Source organism: Desmodus rotundus, chromosome 11 (assembly GCF_022682495.2).
Source record: "Desmodus rotundus isolate HL8 chromosome 11, HLdesRot8A.1, whole genome shotgun sequence".
Classification (NCBI taxonomy): domain Eukaryota; kingdom Metazoa; phylum Chordata; class Mammalia; order Chiroptera; family Phyllostomidae; genus Desmodus; species Desmodus rotundus.
The window spans coordinates 17,321,583-17,339,951 of record NC_071397.1 but is presented as its reverse complement, the minus strand read 5'-3'; the positions used below and the strand labels follow the sequence as shown (position 1 = coordinate 17,339,951).

The 18,369-nt window shown below is 39.3% G+C and overlaps 1 protein-coding gene across 3 annotated transcripts in view; it reads right to left on the bottom strand.

Annotated features, from left to right (window-relative positions):
- Positions 1-18,369, bottom strand: part of EFHC1 (EF-hand domain containing 1) — a 72,327-nt gene that overhangs the window by 28,195 nt on the left and 25,763 nt on the right. For all 3 annotated transcript variants that reach the window (XM_045193264.2, XM_045193265.2, XM_024557810.4), the window contains 3 exons: positions 17,600-17,749; positions 16,244-16,436; positions 6,710-6,930 (listed from right to left, as the gene is read on the bottom strand). In XM_045193264.2, the coding sequence (XP_045049199.2) occupies positions 6,710-6,930; positions 16,244-16,436; positions 17,600-17,749 (564 nt within the window). The remainder of the gene's footprint in view (positions 1-6,709; positions 6,931-16,243; positions 16,437-17,599; positions 17,750-18,369) is intronic.

Sequence of the window (18,369 nt, the reverse complement as noted above, 5' to 3'; positions counted from 1 at the left end):
GGCGGAGTCTTAGGTGTTCACCTGGGGCAGGGTAACGCTGGTCCCTGCGCTGTGACGCTGTACGTGGGGGAGGGGTCAAGAGAGGAAACAAAGGCACTTGCTCCACTCTCTGCCAGATTTCAGTCACTCCCTCTGCTACCCACAATCAAATTGGGCCCCTCTGGTGCTGATTCCCGAGTGGGTGGGCCTGTGCACACTCTAGGACCCTGTGGGTCTGTCCAACGAACTCTCCTGTGAGGCTGGGAGTTTCTCCTGCTGCCGTCTCATCCCCCATGGGTGTTTTCACTCAGAGGTTTGAGGCTTTATTTCCTTGCGCTGGAGCCCTGGTTTGTATGGTCTGCTTTGCTCCCCTGCCATTCCTCCTGGTTTATCTATGTGCGAATGTGGGGCTGCTGGGTCTGCTAGCTGCAGCCTGGCCTGCCCTGCTCCACAATCCGCCACCCCCGCTGGGTCCACCAGCCACTGCCTTGCTGCAAGTCCTCTCTGCCCCAGCTGCCTGTCTCCGCCCCTCCTACTAGTCTGGGTGAATGTTTCTTCTTTATCTCCTCAGTTGTTGGGCTTCCCTGTGGTTTCATTTTCTGTCAGTTTTGGTTGTTTTTTTGTTTTTAAATTGTTTTTGTCCTTCTTTTGGTTGTGCGAGGAGGCACAGTGTGTCTACCTACACCTCCATCTTGGCCGGAAGCCTTGCCCAGGGTTTTTTAACAAAGCAAGTATACATGGAGTGTGAGAGTCCCACAGTCCCTCACATACTGCTTTTAGGGGCCAGCTACATAGCAGATTAGCTCTTCCAGTCCTGGTTTCTTCCTCTTCCCTACCAGCATGTCTGCATATGGGAGCCAGCCTGAGCTAGAACACCTCTGGCCACTGGGGCCATGTGTACTTATTCCTGATCTAGCAGACTAGCCTGACCTACAAATGTCATGATTCTCAGATTGGATATATGCACCTCATGTCCACTTCTATCCCTGACAATTAACTTGGCTCTAGCTCGGGGGTGTCCAACCTGCAGCCTGTGGGCCGCACGGGGCCCAGGATGGCTGTGAATGCGACCCAACACAAAATCATAAATTTACTTAAAACGTTATGAGATTTTTTTTGTGATTATGTGTCTCAATGTATTTAATGTATGGGCCAAAACAACTCTTCTTCCAGTGTGGTCCACAGATGCCAAAATGCTGGACACCTGCGAGTCTAGCTGAGCCCCTCTAACTGGTGTAGCACCCTACCCTGCTTTACAGCTACTTCATTCGGGACTTATATGGCTGAGTGTGAAGACTAAGGAGAGCTAAACTGCATTTGCTGTTGGGTAAGTGGAGCTCTCCCACTCATTTCCAACACAGACTTTCATGTAGGCAGAGAGATTTCATTTGTAATATAATTATTTGTCATACAGAATTTGCTGGAAAAAAACCCCTGACCAAACACTATAATTAATATGCCATATGTATGGAGATAGAATTAGTTTTATTATACACAGTGGCAGAGATAGGGCAAAACAAACCAACCAAAATCTACAGTGTTCACTTCTCTCTCCTCTCTATACAAACCTTTCCTCTTTTTCTCTCTTTGGAATACAGGTTAAAAGAAAAAAGACTATGGTAATGAGAATGGATGAGGAGAAGTATTCTAGGACTGAAAAGCTTTTATCAGCTCAAAGGACGGATCAAAGCCATTCACTACAAAAGTTGCACCACTCTGTTGCAATCCCTCCCCATCTCACCTCCTACTTGGGTAAAGCTCCTTGATGTTTAATAGAGTCATCCTTGAACTGCGCAATGTGACCTCCAGCAAGTCCCTTGGACTGCTATCTTATACTATACTTACCTATAATCTAAAGTGATGGAACAGTTCGCTTGATCAAAGTCTAGATCTGTTCCCATAGCATTTTTTCATTGTATACTCCATCAAATGTTGCCAAAAAATTTGAGAGTGAGGCTAGGATTTTATTATAGTTCTTAATAAGCACACTCATTGGTAAGGAATCCTATCAGGCAAAAAAAAACTGATAGCAGGAGGTGCACTCATGTGTCATTAAACGGCAGAAACATGCTCTGAGAAACGCACCATAGGGTGATTCCAGCACTGTGTGAACATGGGGCACACACACACAAACCCGTATGGTACAGCCAGCAGCGCAGCCGTGCTACATGGTGCAGCCTGTTGTCCTAGCTACAGACCTCTACAGCCTGTCACTCTGCTGAGTCCTGTGGGCAGTCACAATAACACAGTGGTAAATAACACAATGGTATTTGTGTATTTAAGCATTTCTAAACATAGACAAAGTACAGTAAAAATATGGTATAAAGATAAAAAACGGTACACCTATACAGGGCACTTACCAAGAATGGAGCTCGCAGGACTGCAAGTTGCTCTGGGTGAGTCAGTGAGGGGTGGTGAGTGCCTAGGAAACTACTGTATACTGCCGTAGGCTTTATAAACACTGTACCCTTGGCCTATACTAAGTTTAAGAACGTATTTTCCTTCAATGATAAATTAATTTTAACCTACTGTAAACTTTTTGCTTTATAAACTTTTCAATTTAAAAAAATTTCAACTGTTTTGTAATAGTGACTTAGCTTAAAACACAAACACATTGTACAGCTATATAAAAATATTTTTCTTTATATCCTTATTTTATTAATGTAAGCTTTTTCTATTTTTTAAATTTCCTCAAAACTTAAAAAAAATTTTATTAACAACTAAGACACATCATGTATTGTTCTGGGCCTACAGGGTGAGGGTGGTCAGTGCCACTGTCTTCCCCTCCACATCTCGTCCCACTGGAAGGGCAGGAACAATCACATGAGTGGAGCTGTCGTCTCCTACGAGAGCAAGGCCTTTTTCTAGAATCCCTCCTGAGGGACCTGCCTGAGGCTCTTCTTGAGGAGGTGTCACCCTTTTCAGAAATATGTCCATGCTGGTTTGCTTGGTTTGTCTCTTTTTTACATCATAGATTTGCTTATAAACAGATGAGGCACTGTGAACATTCCTCTCCATTAGTGAAAACCTTTGGATCTTGTGGTCCAGGTTTTCCAGCTTTTAAAGAAGCTTATTGAGGTCTGCAAAAGCTTCTGCTACACTCTTCACTGTGATTTTTCTTGGGGGTTCTTCTTCGCCTCCTACAGTTTCCTTTTCTCTTGCCTCTTCCTCATGTACACATCCCAGATCCAGTCCCAGCAACTCTTCATTAACTAACTCCTCAGGAAACAAGTCTAGGTGCTCCTCAATGTCATCCTCATCCACACCACAGTCTTGTTGATTTTTGTAACCTCCTCATCCTTCACAAAGTCTTTGATGTCATGGATGACTCTCTTGAGTGTCTTCTTCCAAATGCCATACATATACTTCTTGTTTGACCTCACCCTAAGCTCCAGTAAGGTTCTTGATGCAGTCACAGATGCTGCAATCCCTCCGGAATTGTGCCAATGTCTTCTCAGTGTCTCCCTCAATTGTAGCAACAGCCTGGCCAAAGGTCCTCCTCAGGTGGTAGGTCTTAAAAACTGCTATTAACTCCTTGATCCACTGGTTGCATCAAAAAGAGGGTTTTAGAGGGAGAAATACCACTTGGATATTGGGATGAAGGTTACCAATAAAAGGAGGATGTCCAGGAACATTATCAATAAGCAACATCTCTATGTTATTCTCCAAAAAGTACTTCTCCATTTTGCTAGCATAGTAACTGTAACTGAAGACAGCATCTTGGAAGAGGAGCTGGGTCATCCATGACCTCCTACTGCTCCCATAATACACTGACAGTGCATGATTTACTGATACGTTTAAAGGCCCTGGGGTTCTCACTGTGCCAGATCACAAAGGGTTTCAATTTGTAGCTGCAATGTTGTCCCAGAGCAAGACTGTTATCATGTCCTTGAAAACCTTGAAACCTGGCATTGATTTGGCCTCCTAACAGATGAAAGTCCTTTTAGGCATCTGCTTCCAGGATGTGGAGGTTTGTTCATACTGAATATTTGCTCTGGCAGGTAATTTTGTTCCACAATCAGCTTAACTAGAGTTTCCAAAAGTTCTTCAGTGGCCTTTGCACCAGCTCTCACAGACTCAACATTCACTTTCACATTATATGATAAATAACAATAATTAAATTGAATCGTTTAAATCACCTAGAACTAGCAGTAAATTCACATTATAGTTGGGACCAGCCTTTTCTTTCAACATCACAAACAAACTTTTTGCTCTGGCTGTGATCCTCACGGCGCTGAGAGGGACACATTTCTGTGTCTGGTCTTCAGTCCGGGTCGCTAGCAGTTGCTCTGACATGGGCCCTTCTCAAATTTTTGTTGGTTTCACAGCTTTGTTCCTGTTCTTCAAGATTGCAGCCAGAGCTGTAACCATCACTAATTTTCTACCTTCGTGTACTTAGTCATTTTAAATTCTGTTTCCAGGTCAGTCCATGGGAGTGGCCTTTTACCAGCCACATTAGCAGTGGATTTGTATGCTTAGAGGCCACGATGAACAAAACGACATTAAATTAATCACAAGAGAAAATGGTGCAGTCAAGAGATGCAGTGAACCCAAACCATAACAGGCTGCTGTGGCATTTTACAGCAGACATTTTTATATAGGTAGAATGAGTATACTCTAAAATAACAATAAAAACCATAGTACAGTGAATACATAAAACGGTAACATAGTCACTTATTATCATTATCAAGTATTATGTACTGTACATAATTGTACGTGCGATGCTGGTATAAACAAACCTACTGGCAGCACCACCAACACGATTATGACATCACTAGGTAATAGGAATTTTTCACCTCCATTATAATCTTATGGGACCACTGTTGTACATGTGGTCCATTGCTGACCCAAACATCATCACGCGGCACATGACTGTATTATCACCACCCACACTTGCTTCCAGAAGTTTTATCACCCCCTGGGAACACGCAGCATGCCTAACTCCAAACTCTTCTTTGTAATTGTTTTTATGAAACCTTGGTTCTAAAGATACCACTTGTCTTTTGGGGAAGCAAATACAGTGGTACCTCGGTACGCATCGTTAACTGGTTCTAGCACTCATGAGGAGTGCCGAGTGATGAAGGATCTTCTCTTGCAGGGCGGCGTTGTGACTCATACAAGTTCTGGTAAGTGTGATGAGTACCGAGCAAGTGCAGAGTGCTGCAACATTTTTTCCTCATCAAAATGCGACGGGTACATGGTTTGATGAGGCCTGAAGCTGAGGAGTACCGAGGTGTGACTGTACATGCTTCACAGGCAATCTTCTGCAGCCCAGTTCAAGAAACATACTCTATACACACCTCCTGTTTGCCAGGCACTGGGTTAGGTGCTAGGCACACAAAGATATGCAGAATGTAGTCCCTGCCCACAAGGAATTTATGGTCTAGTAGAGAAGACTCATGAACAGATATTTTAACGTAACAGAGAAGTATTAGTGGGGAGAGGCACAGAGTATCCCAGGAACACAGAGGAGGTGGCCAGTCTGCCTGGAGCTTCAGAGACGCCCTCTTGGAAGAGAGAAAGCCTACACTGAGTCTTGTAGAATAAAAAAAGAGCCATATGAAAAAATGATGGAAGAGTGGTTTAAGCTGGCAGAAGAGCATTAGCGAAAGCTTCTGGGAGTGAAACAGGGTGCGGCGCCTGCAGCACCACACACAATTCAGTACAACGGAGACTACGGCACACAGCATAGGCAGCAGATGGGAAGAGGACAGGGCCTGGGCTGGAGCGATTCATTCATTCCATCCTTCTACTCATGGCTCTCTTTTGAAAAGAAAGAGCCCAAGACACTGTTTTACACACACAGTGGCAACATGGAGATGAGCCAGAGGTATTGACACCCTGCATCATACACGGGCAACAAAGAGGTCGTATAAGGGGCTCCCAACCCAAAGAGGTAGAAAAACATCAGTGCTTTCAGTCCATGATACTGATACCTTAGTACTTCAGATACTTCTTGAATTTGTTGTATAATGTATAATTTTTAAAACATGCAATTCTCATTTGAAACTCGTTAATGTGGCTGAGCCACTCTGAAGGCTCAAGTTTATCAGTTTACTGTTTCAGTGCATCAAAAGCACCACGAACTTTCTCTCAGATCAGAGTGGACTTCTGAGACACTCCGAACTAATTTTTTGGTTCAGTGTGATTCTAAGGAAAGCTATGTTGCAATGAAAGAAAGTCATCTTCCAACATCTTCAATTAACTGGTTTTTCCTTTGCTGTCAACCAGTTTCTAAGTCAAAGGGTTTGATAAACAGCCAAGAAACAATGGAATGCCCTAGGGATCTGAAACTTTAAAAGATGTCCTTTCAAACAATTAAAATGAAAAATATTATAAAAGTAATACAAGGCTTGGTATAAAAAGAGAAAATAAAACCACACAGAATATAAAACAAAGGTCGCTTGTCCTCTCCCACTTCCCTCCCACATTTCCAGTTAAACACTGTTAATGGTGCAGGTGGATACCCATCCTGTTCTTTTCCTCAATATATAGCAGCAGATATTGTGAACGGGAACTTATAAAATAGCACCATATCATGTATACATATTCATTTTAAAAAGTTATGGACATTCTTCAAGTTAACATGCACAGCTGTACTTTCTCTCTCTCTCTCTTTTTTTTTTTTACTAGCCTTATAGTCTTCTAATTATATGGATGGATATAGTCATTTATTCTGCCCGTCAAAAGATTAATCCTCTCCCTACACCCAGAACTAGTGTTCCATTACCTGTTTCACAGGAGGTGGTTCCTTCTTGCTTATATCAATACGTGGTAAATCAGAGATTCCAAACTTTTCTTCGTAATACTTTCGAGTAAATGGATCACAATCGTAAATGAAGAAAGTTCTCCCGAGGATGGTGAGGGGTTTCCCAACGATGAAGTCTTTGGCAGTATACCATTCCAACACCTCTTGATCAGAGATTTCCAGCACACACTGGGGGAAGGTCTCTAACACATTATAGCAGAGAGGGAGGAAAGAGGAAGGAATGAGGATGGGACACACAATGGCATGGCATTCTTGAGAACCTGAGGGAGTGCGGTCAAAGGTCAGGGCCCCCTCTACACTCCCAGAGGAACATAATGCTGTATATTTCCATCTTTTGGCAGGACACATAAACAGTATCCCAGACAGTTTTTGTAAAGTCTCTCTCCCATATTCATCTCTAACTATCACTGTGCTGGTCAGTAACCTTTGCAGAATTAATGTTCAGAAAGAATCATCCCTGGAGGAAAGAATAAATGTCCCTCTATAGAGTATTACATATAGGTCACATCTGAGTCATTTAGTTCAACCTCCCACCCGTTTAATCCTTCATCCAACAAACTATTAGTGACCACATATATCATGTACTAGGCATGCCACTAAATACTGAGGTCACAACAATTAACAACATCAATAACATTCCTGCCTCGGTGAAGACAATATTCTGTTTGGGTGACAGACATTAACAATCACACAGATGATGGTTTCATATCAGTTGTGATCACTGCTCTTAGGACAACCCGACCTAGTCCCACAGTGGGAAGCAGGGACAGTCAGCAAGATGCCTACAGTCATTCTCACAACTGGGGAATCAACACAATTTTCAAATGTAGAATGAAACCTGCATTTTTGCAATAAATCCAGTTTGTCACACTGTTTTATGAGAACTAAGGATTGACTTATTTAAGACTGCCTCCTGTAGCCTGGCCTCCATGGAAACCATAAGATCGTCAGTTCTGGTAATGAGCCACATTGTATGGCTGTTGCCACAAAGCCTGGCCACAGAACTCTGATCCCAGGGGGCATGAGAAATAGGCTGGTATTCTATTAATTGCTAAGAGGGGAATGTAGGGAAGGAGGCCAAGGTTTTGTTATATCAGACAGAAAGGCATGCACTCCAGCACTTCATCATGCTAAAAGAAAGGCTGATATTTTCTCAGTTGTGTATCTTAAAAGTCCCTCCTCCCAGTGGCCAGTGCCTAACCCTACTAGAGCCCTTGGGTACCCCAGGAAGTCACGGGCAATGGGGTACCCAGCTCGTGACTCCATGAATTTCCCTCAGTAAACAATGTTCCAGGAGACCTGGTGTGTGTGTGTATGCATTTGTCTGTTTGTTCAGCAATTGTCTTTTTCATATGATGCTGGATTTCACTTACTGCTATTATGTTTAGGTCTTCTGCAAATATGTTCATGAGTGAAAGACTGTAGTTCTTTTTCTCACGGTGTCTTTAATTTTACTGGTCATTTTGAATGAATTAAGTTCTTTTTCTTTTATATGAAAGAGTCTGTATTAAGCTTGAAATTATATGTTCTTGAAATATTTGGCAAAACTGAAAAATTATCTGGACCTGGTGTTTTATTTGTAGGAACACTTTTAACTGACTCCATTTGTTTAATGATAAAGACATTTGATTTTTATCTCTTCTTGAACAAGTTAATTTTTTCTAAAAATCTGCTCATTTCACCTAGTTTTCAAATGTATTGGCATAAGGCTATTAGTATTATTCCCTTATTTTCTGTTTCATTCCTATTGCCTACTTTTTATTTTTAATATTGTGTATGTGTGCGTTCTTTCTTTTCTCCCTTGATAAATTTTGTCAATGATTTGTCATTTTATTAGTCCTTTCAAAGAAACAACTTTTGCCTTGACAAATCTGTTACTTTTGTTTTCTATTTCATCATTTTCAGGCTCTTATTTTATTATTTCCTCCATTTTAATTTCTTTGGATTCATTTTGCTACTCCTATTCTAACTTTTTAAGAATGCCTACCTTATTTTTTCAGTCTTTCTTAAATAAATATTTAAGGCTATGAATCTTCCTCCAAGTAGCACTTTTGATGTATCTAAAAGATCAGAGGGAATTTTTGCTGTCATTCAGTTCTAAGTATTTTCTGAGTGTTTTTTTTTTTTTTACTCATGGATTATTTAGAAATGTAATTTTTGATTTCCAAATAATTTTTTTGTTACATTTCCAAAACTGAATGCTAGTTTAATTGTTTTGAAATCAGAAAATATTGTATAAGATGCCCATTCTTTAAAATTAGTTAAGAATGATCAGTTATGTGTCATATTTGTACTTTAAAAAAGTGGAAAATAAATGGGATTACATCAAATTAAAAAGCTTCTGCATAGCTAAATAAAACATCGTCAAAATGAAAAGGGTACCAAACATATGGGAAAACATATTTACTTGCCAATGACTCCAGGGACAAGTGTTTGATCTCCAAAATATATAAAGAACTCATGTGACTCAACACCAGGAAGACAAACAATCCAATTAAAAAATGGGCAAAGGATCTGTATAGAATCTTCTCCAAGAAGGACATACAGAGGGCCCAGAGACATATGAAAGGACACTTGACATCACTAGCCATCAGAGAGATGCAAATTAAAGCCACAATGAAATACTGCTTCACACCGGTCAGAATGGCCATCATTAACAAATCAACAAACAACAAGTGCTGGTGAGGTTGTGGAGAAAAGGGAACCCTAGTGCACTGTTGGTGGGATTGCAGACTGGTGCAGCCACTGTGGAAAACAGTATGGAATTTCCTCAGAAAACTAAAAATGGAACTGTCTTTTGACCCAGCAATTCTACTGCTGAGATTATACCCTAAGAATCCTGAAACACCAATTAAAAAGAACCTATGCACCCCAATGTTCATAGCAGCATTATATATAATAGCCAAGGGCTGGAAACAGCCTAAATGCCCATCAGTAAATGAGTGGATCAAAAAACTGTAGTACATTTACACAATGGAATTCTATGCAGCAGAAAGAAAGAAGGAACTCCTACCTTTTGTGACAGAATGGATGGAACTGGAGAGTATTATGCTAAGTGAAATAAGCCAGGTGGTGAAAGACAAATACCATATGATCTCACCTGTAATAGGGACCTAATGAACAAAACAAACAAATGAGGAAAATAGAACCAGAGACATCGAAACAAAGAACAAACTGACAGAGAAGGAGGGTGGGGGATAAGGGAGGAAAGAAGGGGAAGGGCCCTTTAAAGAACAAGCATAAATGATGCATGGACATGGACAACAGGGTGGGGATTGACTGTGGGAGCAGGGGGTGAGTGGGACAAAGGAGAGCAGTGGGGGAAAATTGGGACAATTGTAATATAATGACAATAAAAAATTTTTAAAAATTCAAAATGTTAAAAAAAGTAAAAAATGGGAAATTTTCCAGGTGTTGATGCATTTACATATTGCTTAAATGAATATTCATTATTATATTGTTCACATATATGCTTATTGATTTGTCTCTTTTAATAGTTATTAAAAGAAGTGTTTTAATCACTCCCACTATTTTGATGGATTTGTTCATTCTCTGCATAATAGTGCTATAAATTTTTGCTTTATATGTTTTGAAGCCATGTTATTAACTGCATACAAGTTTGGAATTATTACATTTTCCTAGTAAATGCAATTCTTACAATATGTAATGATCCTGTTTATTTCTAGCAGTGTTTTTGTCCTAATATCTATTTGTATTATATTAATATAGTCTTATCAGTTTCTTTTGTTATTTGCTTATGCATCTTTTTTGACCTCTGTATGTCCCTACATCTTAAGTATGTTCTTAAAATAACTATTTCAGAATGTGTTTCTATTTTTTACAAACAAAGAAACTCATAATACAGATAACAGTATGGTAGTTCCCAGAGGAGAAGTGGGGTAGGGGAGGATGAGTGGGGGTGAGGAGGTCAACTATACGGCGATGGAAGGAGACTAGACTTTGAATGGCAGGCACTGCATATACAGAACATATAGAATTGCACACCTGAAACTTGTATATTGTTATTAACAAATTTTACTAATAAGTTTAATTAAAATGTTTTTAAATGTTATCCCCTCCTGTGACATTATTGTAATGTAATTTATTTCTACTTTGATATTTTTAACCCCCACAAATTCAACATTGTTACTTCAGTTTGTATACTCAGTGTTCATTCAGATTTATCACACTTTGTCATTTTACTTATTTATCACTTCTTATATCTTAGATCTTACTTCTGGAGTCATTTTATTTCTACCTGAAGTGCACTCAAGAATTTTTCTAGTAAAGATCTATTGTTAGTAAAATCTGTTTTGTTTGCCTAGAGATGCATTTCACCTTCTTCTTGAAAGATAGTTTCTCTATATATTAAATTCTATTTTTCTCACACTTTAAGGATATTATTAAACTGTCTTCTGGTGACTACAGTTGCTACTGATAATTAGCTGTCACTATAACTGTCGTTCTGTATGGATAAATTTGTTCTTGGGGGCTGCTTTTACCATCTTTTTTAAGTGGGTGTTCTTAACTTTGACTATGATATATGTGGGCATGGATTTATATTTTACAACTTTCTTCAGGTATAATTTATTACAATAAGCTGCACATATTTAGAGTGTAAATTATGATGTTGTTTGACATATGTATTTATCCTGGAAAAGGCAAGATCAAAGAATGAAAGCCTTTTTAAAGGATAATGAACAGACTTTCAGAACCTAGTGGCTTGGGTTCAACAGCTGAGTAGTAGGCGGCTTCTGGTGAGCCAAATGCACTTCTTTTGGCATTACCTACCACATATTGGCAACCTGCAATTATCTCCAACAAAGAACTTTTAGAATGTGTAAAATTAGAACTTTTAGATATTTTAATTCCATGCATAACAAAGTATATAATTTTGATTTATCCTTACTGAAAAGAAGACCCTGGTGGAGAGAACTTTGGAAACATACTCCCATAATTTCCTATTATTGTTCAACACAAACTCTCTGCCTAGTCACTGTCTCTTGGACACCCCCCAAAATACTAAACTTATTCTTACTTCCCAACCTTTGCTCTTATTCTCCTCTCTAAATTGCTTTTTCTCTTTGTTCTCTGCCATTCTAAATCAGGGTCCAATCCCAGCTCTGCCACAGAGTCTTCTTCATTCATATTAGCTCGCATCTCTTCTTCTGAGCTCTGTCTAGATGACATGTCTAAGTTATATAATCAGGTAATTGTGTACACTTGTGTCATTATTTAACAACTTTGTGTACTTATGTGACTTGCCTCCCTAGTCAATAGAAGTGACTTAAGAACAGTGATTCTAGACTTCTGGCCAGAAGGAGGCATAAATAGATATGCTATGCTTCTTTGCACAACCAAAAGAAGGACAACAACAAATTTAAAACCAAAAAAAAAATCAGAACTGCCAGAAAACTAAACTCTATAGAAGTTTGACAACCAAGGAGTTAAAGAAGAAACATTCATGCAGACCAGTAGGAGGTGAGGAGATAGGCAGCTGGGGTGGTGAGGATGTGCAGCAAGATGGCAGCTGGCAGACCAGGTGGTCCTACATTCGAGTGTGGATAATTCAGGAAGAACAATAAGGGAGAGAGACAGATCACACAACCCAGGGTTCCAGTGCAGGGAAATAAAGCCTCAAAACCTCTGGCTGTAAAAACCTGTGGGGGTTGTGGCAGTAGGAGAAACACCCAGCCTCACAGGAGGGTTCATTGAAGAGACCCACAGGGTCCTAGAACATACACAAACACACCCACCAGGGAATCAGCACCAGAAGGGCTCAATTTGCTTGTGTGTAGCAGGGGAAGTGGCTGAAACTGGGGCGAGAGCTGAGCAAGCAGCATTGTTCCCTCTTGGACCCCTCCCCCACAGACAGCACCACAACACACAAGAGTGAAGTGGGTTGACTTGCCCTGGTAAATACCTAAGGCTCTGTCCCTTACAACATAACAGGTGTACTGAGACAAAGAAAGATGGCCCAAATGAAAGAACAAATCAAAACTCAAGAAAAAGAATTAAGCAATGAGAAGATAGCCAAACTATCAGATGCAGAGTTCAAAACACTGGTAATCAGGATGCCCACAAAAATGATTGAGTATGGATGCAAAATAGAGGAAGAAGTGAAGGCTATGCAAAGTGAAATAAAGAAAATTATATAGGAAACCAATAGTGAAGGGAAAGAAACTGGGACTCAAATTAATGATTTGGAACAGAAGGAAGAAATAAACATTTAACCAGAACAGAATGAAGAAACAAGAATTCAAAAAAAAAAAAAAAATGAGGAGAGGTTTAGGAACCTCTGGGACAACTTTAAGTGTTCCAACATGTGAATCATAGGGGTGCCAGAAGGAGAAGACGAAGAGCAAGAAATTGGAAACTTATTTGAAAAGCCAATAAAGAAAACTTCCCCAATTTGGCAAAGGAAATAGACTTCCTTGAAATAGAAGTCCAGGAAGTTCAGAGAGTCCCAAAGAAGTTGGACCCAAGGAAGCACAAACCAAGGCACATCATAATTACATTACACAGGATTAAAGATAAGGAGAAAATCGTAAAAGCTGCAGGAGAAAAGGAGACAGTTAAGGAGTTCCCATAAGACTATCAGCTGATTTCTTAAAAGAAACCTTGCAGGCAAGAAGGGGCTGGAAAGAAGTATTCAAAGTCATGAAAGGCAAGGACCTATATTCGAGATTACTCTACCTAGCAAAGCTATCATTTAGAATGAAAGGGCAGAGAAAGTGTTTCCCAGATAAGGTCAAGTTAAAGTTCATCATCATCATCAAGCCCTTACATGAAATGTTAAAGGGAATTATCTAAGAAATAGAAGAAGATCGAAACTATGAAGAGTAAAATGACAACAAACTCAACTATCAGCAACTGAATCTAAAAGACGAAAACAAAAACTAAACAAGCAATTAGAATAGGAATAGAATCACAGAAATGGAGATCACATGGATAGTTATCAGTGGGGAGTGGGGGGTGGAGAATGGGGGAAAAGGTACAGGGAATAAAAAGCATAAATAGTAGGTACAAAATAGACAGGGGGAGGTTAAGAATAGTATCGGAAATGGGGAAGCCAAAGAACTTACATATATGACCCATGGACATGAACTAAGTGGGGGGGCAGGAAATACTGGTAGGAGGAGTGATGCAGGATGGAGAGGAATAAAGGAGAGAAAAAAATGGGACAATTGTAATAGCATAATCAATAAAACATACTTAAAAAGTTTACACACACACAAAAATAAAAAGAACCGGCATTCTAGGTCTGGAAATTTCATTTCCATTCTATCCTCCAGAGCACTTAGCACATGAACTAGTTCCCACAGCATATATTTAATTCTTGTTTAATCAAATTTAGTAAAAATCATCCACTGGATAAATGCCTTTGAGAGTTAATTAAATGTCACTTCTCTAACACCACAGTTCTAGTTAAAGGAATTATTTATCTGATGGAAGCTTAGCCTTTTCTGTCCCTCTACTGCATGACTAACAATATCTTCCCTCAAATGATGTTTCCTATCTTTAATTTTTTTAAAGATTTATTTATTTATTTTTAGAGAGAGGGGAAGGGAAGGAGAAAGAGAGGGAGAGAAACATCAATGTGTGGTTGCCTCTTGTGTGCCCCCAAATGGGGACCTGGCCTGCAACCCAGGCATGTGCCCTGACTGGGAATCGAACCAGTGACCCTTTGCTTTGCAGTCTGGTGCTGAATTCATTGAGCCACACCAGCCAGGGCATGTTTCCTATCTTTTAAAAGAACTATACATATGTCCCCACACTGCCTCCCCATATAACTGATGAAAAGCTTGTTAAAATTTGAGAAGCTATAGAACAGGATGATTACATATTGGAAGTTTTAGACATCGGTCACATTGGTAGTGGCAGAGAACATGGATCCTGGGATTTCAAGGAATTCAGTTTTAGTGACACTTTTTTTTTCATGTTACCCTGACTACTTTCCCATTCCTTTCTTGCAATCTACTAAATTTCTAACTTTTATTAGCTCCAGATGGCAGGAGTTTCAGGCTCATTTAGGTAACATGAAAGGCCAGAATTAGTACATTAGCACCAATGTCTTAGAACTCTAAGAGGGCTGTACAGGAAGCTAAGTGTTAAGAATATGGTAGGCAGCAGCTGGCTGTTGAAGCATGGTTTAGACCCAGTTGTTGCTAGCTGAGAATACAAGCTGGGTTAGCAATTATTCTCATTTTTCAAAAAAATAGATTTTTAATGTTAACTCTCTCAATTTAAAATGATGACAGTTTTTATTCCCTTTTATTCTTTTCCCCAATGTCATTTTCCTCTACCTCACATGCAACAACCATTCTAATATGCAGCTTTTTATTATATGTGTATTATGTATATTGTTTTGTGCGCATTTTACTTATGTAAATGTTACTGCATTATACATCTCTTTTCAATTCTTGTTTTCTATACAGCACTATGTTTTTGAGATGCATCCCTCTGCTTTCTTGTGCATTTTATTTATTGCTTCTAATTACTACATATCTGTCAAGGTATACCTTCATCACATTTTGTTTATCCACCCTCCCAATAACAGAACCTCCAATTCCTTGCCCCCAAATAGCACCGCATATTTTTAAAAAACACTGAGCAGGCCAAGAAATACATGTGGGTAGGTTGAATTTAGCCTTCAGACTGCCACTTTGTTCATAGCCTCTAATCTCAATTTGTTGATAATCTCTAAGACAAACCTCTTGCTCAATACCTGGAATTTCTTATCTCCTTGATTCAAAAAAAAAAACAAAACAAAACCCAAAACAGAAAAAGAGTAAAGGGGAAAATAATCAATGAAAATTTACAGAGTTCTTTTAGCCATCCAAGCATGAGAAGTATCATTACATGACACCAAGATGACATTTTCATAAGAGAAAATTCTTAAACTACTAAGGAAGCCTAAGTATCCCAGAGAAATACTGATGGATGGCCGGTGTCACCTGCGTTTTGCTGCATCCTCACTCTTCAACCCACTGGGTTATGTTATACCAGCAAGGAAAGAACAAGGGTTGATACAATGAGGCTCCACCTCTATGAGTCACAGACATGCCTTTTCCTATCTTAAGTTATCCCAAACAGAAATTTCCTTCACCACATAGTTGAGGCAAGAAGCAACGCCAAGGAAGCCCACAAGGAAGTGGTAAGCTGTATATTTGAATGAAAACAAGCTTGTTTCAGAAAGGCATTAAGTTGCTTCAGTTCAGAAGCCTTGATCTTCCACACATCAGTGAGTCTCCCACAGCTGCTCTGGTGGTGTTTCCTGATTTGGGCACCAGTCATCCCCACCTGACCATTTCAGGGGCAAGCCCAGACCAAGGGGGCAAGCAAAGGAGAGAAATTAAGAAAAGGAGTTTTTTGAGTTCCTACAAGAATACAGCAAGAACCTTCTAAGTGTAAAGGGGAATGACCACATTAAGTAACTCCTCTGAGGTCCAAAAAAGGGTCCCAATTATCGGAAAGGAATCAAATCAAGCTTACTTGAATTCTTCGTCAAAACCTTGGGCATGCGCTGGCGGTTCATCAGGAGTGGAAAGGGATCTCGCCCATCATTCTGTTCATGGACCTCTCGAATTTCTATTGTATCATCCATAAGATAGTAATGAATGACGTAGTTCCGACATTCACCAAACATGCTGTCTGTATCATCCCAGATTGCATAGAATCGAAGAACCTTTAAGAAATCCAAAGTAGTGACTTGTATATGAACTGTACAAGTGGAGAGTTTAGCTTAGTTACTTTGGCATTTATATATCAGACAATAATGAAAAAAAATAGCTAGAAAGACAATGAAGCAATCTCAGATGGTTCATAAAAAGGAAATACGAAACACACAAAAACATCTGAAATTACATATCACATGTCAAAAGCTGGAAAATATTAATAGCCTTATAAATTTGTGCTGAGAAAGAATTCACTTTGATCCAAAATATTAGGCAGTGAAAGAGAAGATGAGTTAAAAGAGCAAAGGATACTGTATATAGTGGTTTTTTTGTATTAATAAAGATACACGTGGATGGTTTATGTATAATTAGTATGGAAAGAATTTTCATTTATCAGTCTTTATTTTAGTTCCATCACACATATCTTCTAGTAACAGTATCAACAACACAATCTTTAAATACAAAATTATAACAGATATATGATCGGTAAAAGAATGTCCTTAAAAAATTATGATCATGCTAGGTAAAATTTTCTGAACTCAGAGGAATTTCTGAGAGAAAAACAAGCAGCAAAGACGCATTGAGGGTGGTCTCTCTGTTTTCTCTTTCCCTTTGGCACACACAGGAAGACTGAAATCTGCTCCTCTACACAAGCCCACAAGGGGGACGGGAGGAAGGCTGGACAGAGTTGGAAAATACTCAGAACAGTCTGTACTTATACATTAATAAGAAATTTAACAAGGAAGCCACTGCAGTGGGATTTCAGTGACATTACTATTTTAACATTAGAAACCTACATATATACAATACCTTTGAAATTTCCCAATAATTCATTTAAGTTTCCTAAAGGATTTTATGAGATTAACTCATATTTGGGAAAGAAGTTGCTGGCTGGAAATGTAAAGTGGGAAGCAGATGTAGCTCAGGAATGCTTTAAGATTTGAAAGTTAGATGGAACTCACAAGACAACTCCACAATCTTCACTGGACCTCTACTACAAAACGGGGCATTCCTATACCTCTGACTCTAGATGAAACCAGCAGAATAGCACTGTACCCGAATGGTTACATTATAGATGTAATGTTTCCAAACACACATCTACCAGAACAGCTTGCTAATAAACACCGCTACATTTGGCAAGGAGTAAACTTACTAAGGTGCCCAGGTCACTTACTTGTTTGTCAAAGGCCAGAAACTGCTTGAGCTGATCAAAGTCCGACGGAGTGACGTACTTACGAAGAGGCTGTTTTCGGAGTTCAATGTAGGGATCGAGAGCCATTGTCTCAGGCGGATTTAATTCAATTCCTTGACTTTCCAAAAAGTCCTAAATATTTCAAAATAATACTGATCAACTTTCTAGAAGCTGCTTAAATTAAGCATTAATGGATGGAGTAAAAATAAGTGTATCAATTTCTATACCACTGCCCAGGTTAACCATTAATTTGTGGTTTGAGAGTGTCCTAGCAGTACTGAGCCTCCAATAGACCCAACTCAATAATGCAGATAATAATTGATAATTACCTTAAGTGTTCTATATTATAAAACTGGTAGGCAATATGATAAGCTCCAAATATGAATTCAATCAATGACATTTAGTTAGGTGCCCAAGCACAGAGTAAGGCCTAGGATTACCTACATACACCAATGAGAAACCCAACCATAGTTTCAAACAGTAAGTAATTCACATCAGGTATACAGGAGAGGCTGCACAATGGCAAAGTTAAGCTGAAGTCAAATTCCCAACTTTCCAACTCATTTAAAACAAGTATATGATTAAGTCTTCCCTACAAAATAAGAAAAGAAAACATACCCACTGATCGAGACCAGAAAATGTTTGTAGCAAAACAGGAAAGGCAAATTAAGTGTTTAAATATCGCTACAAAAAATTAAGGAAAACATTTGAATTTGGCATGATCTTAGGCTTTATTTTGCTAATCATCCATA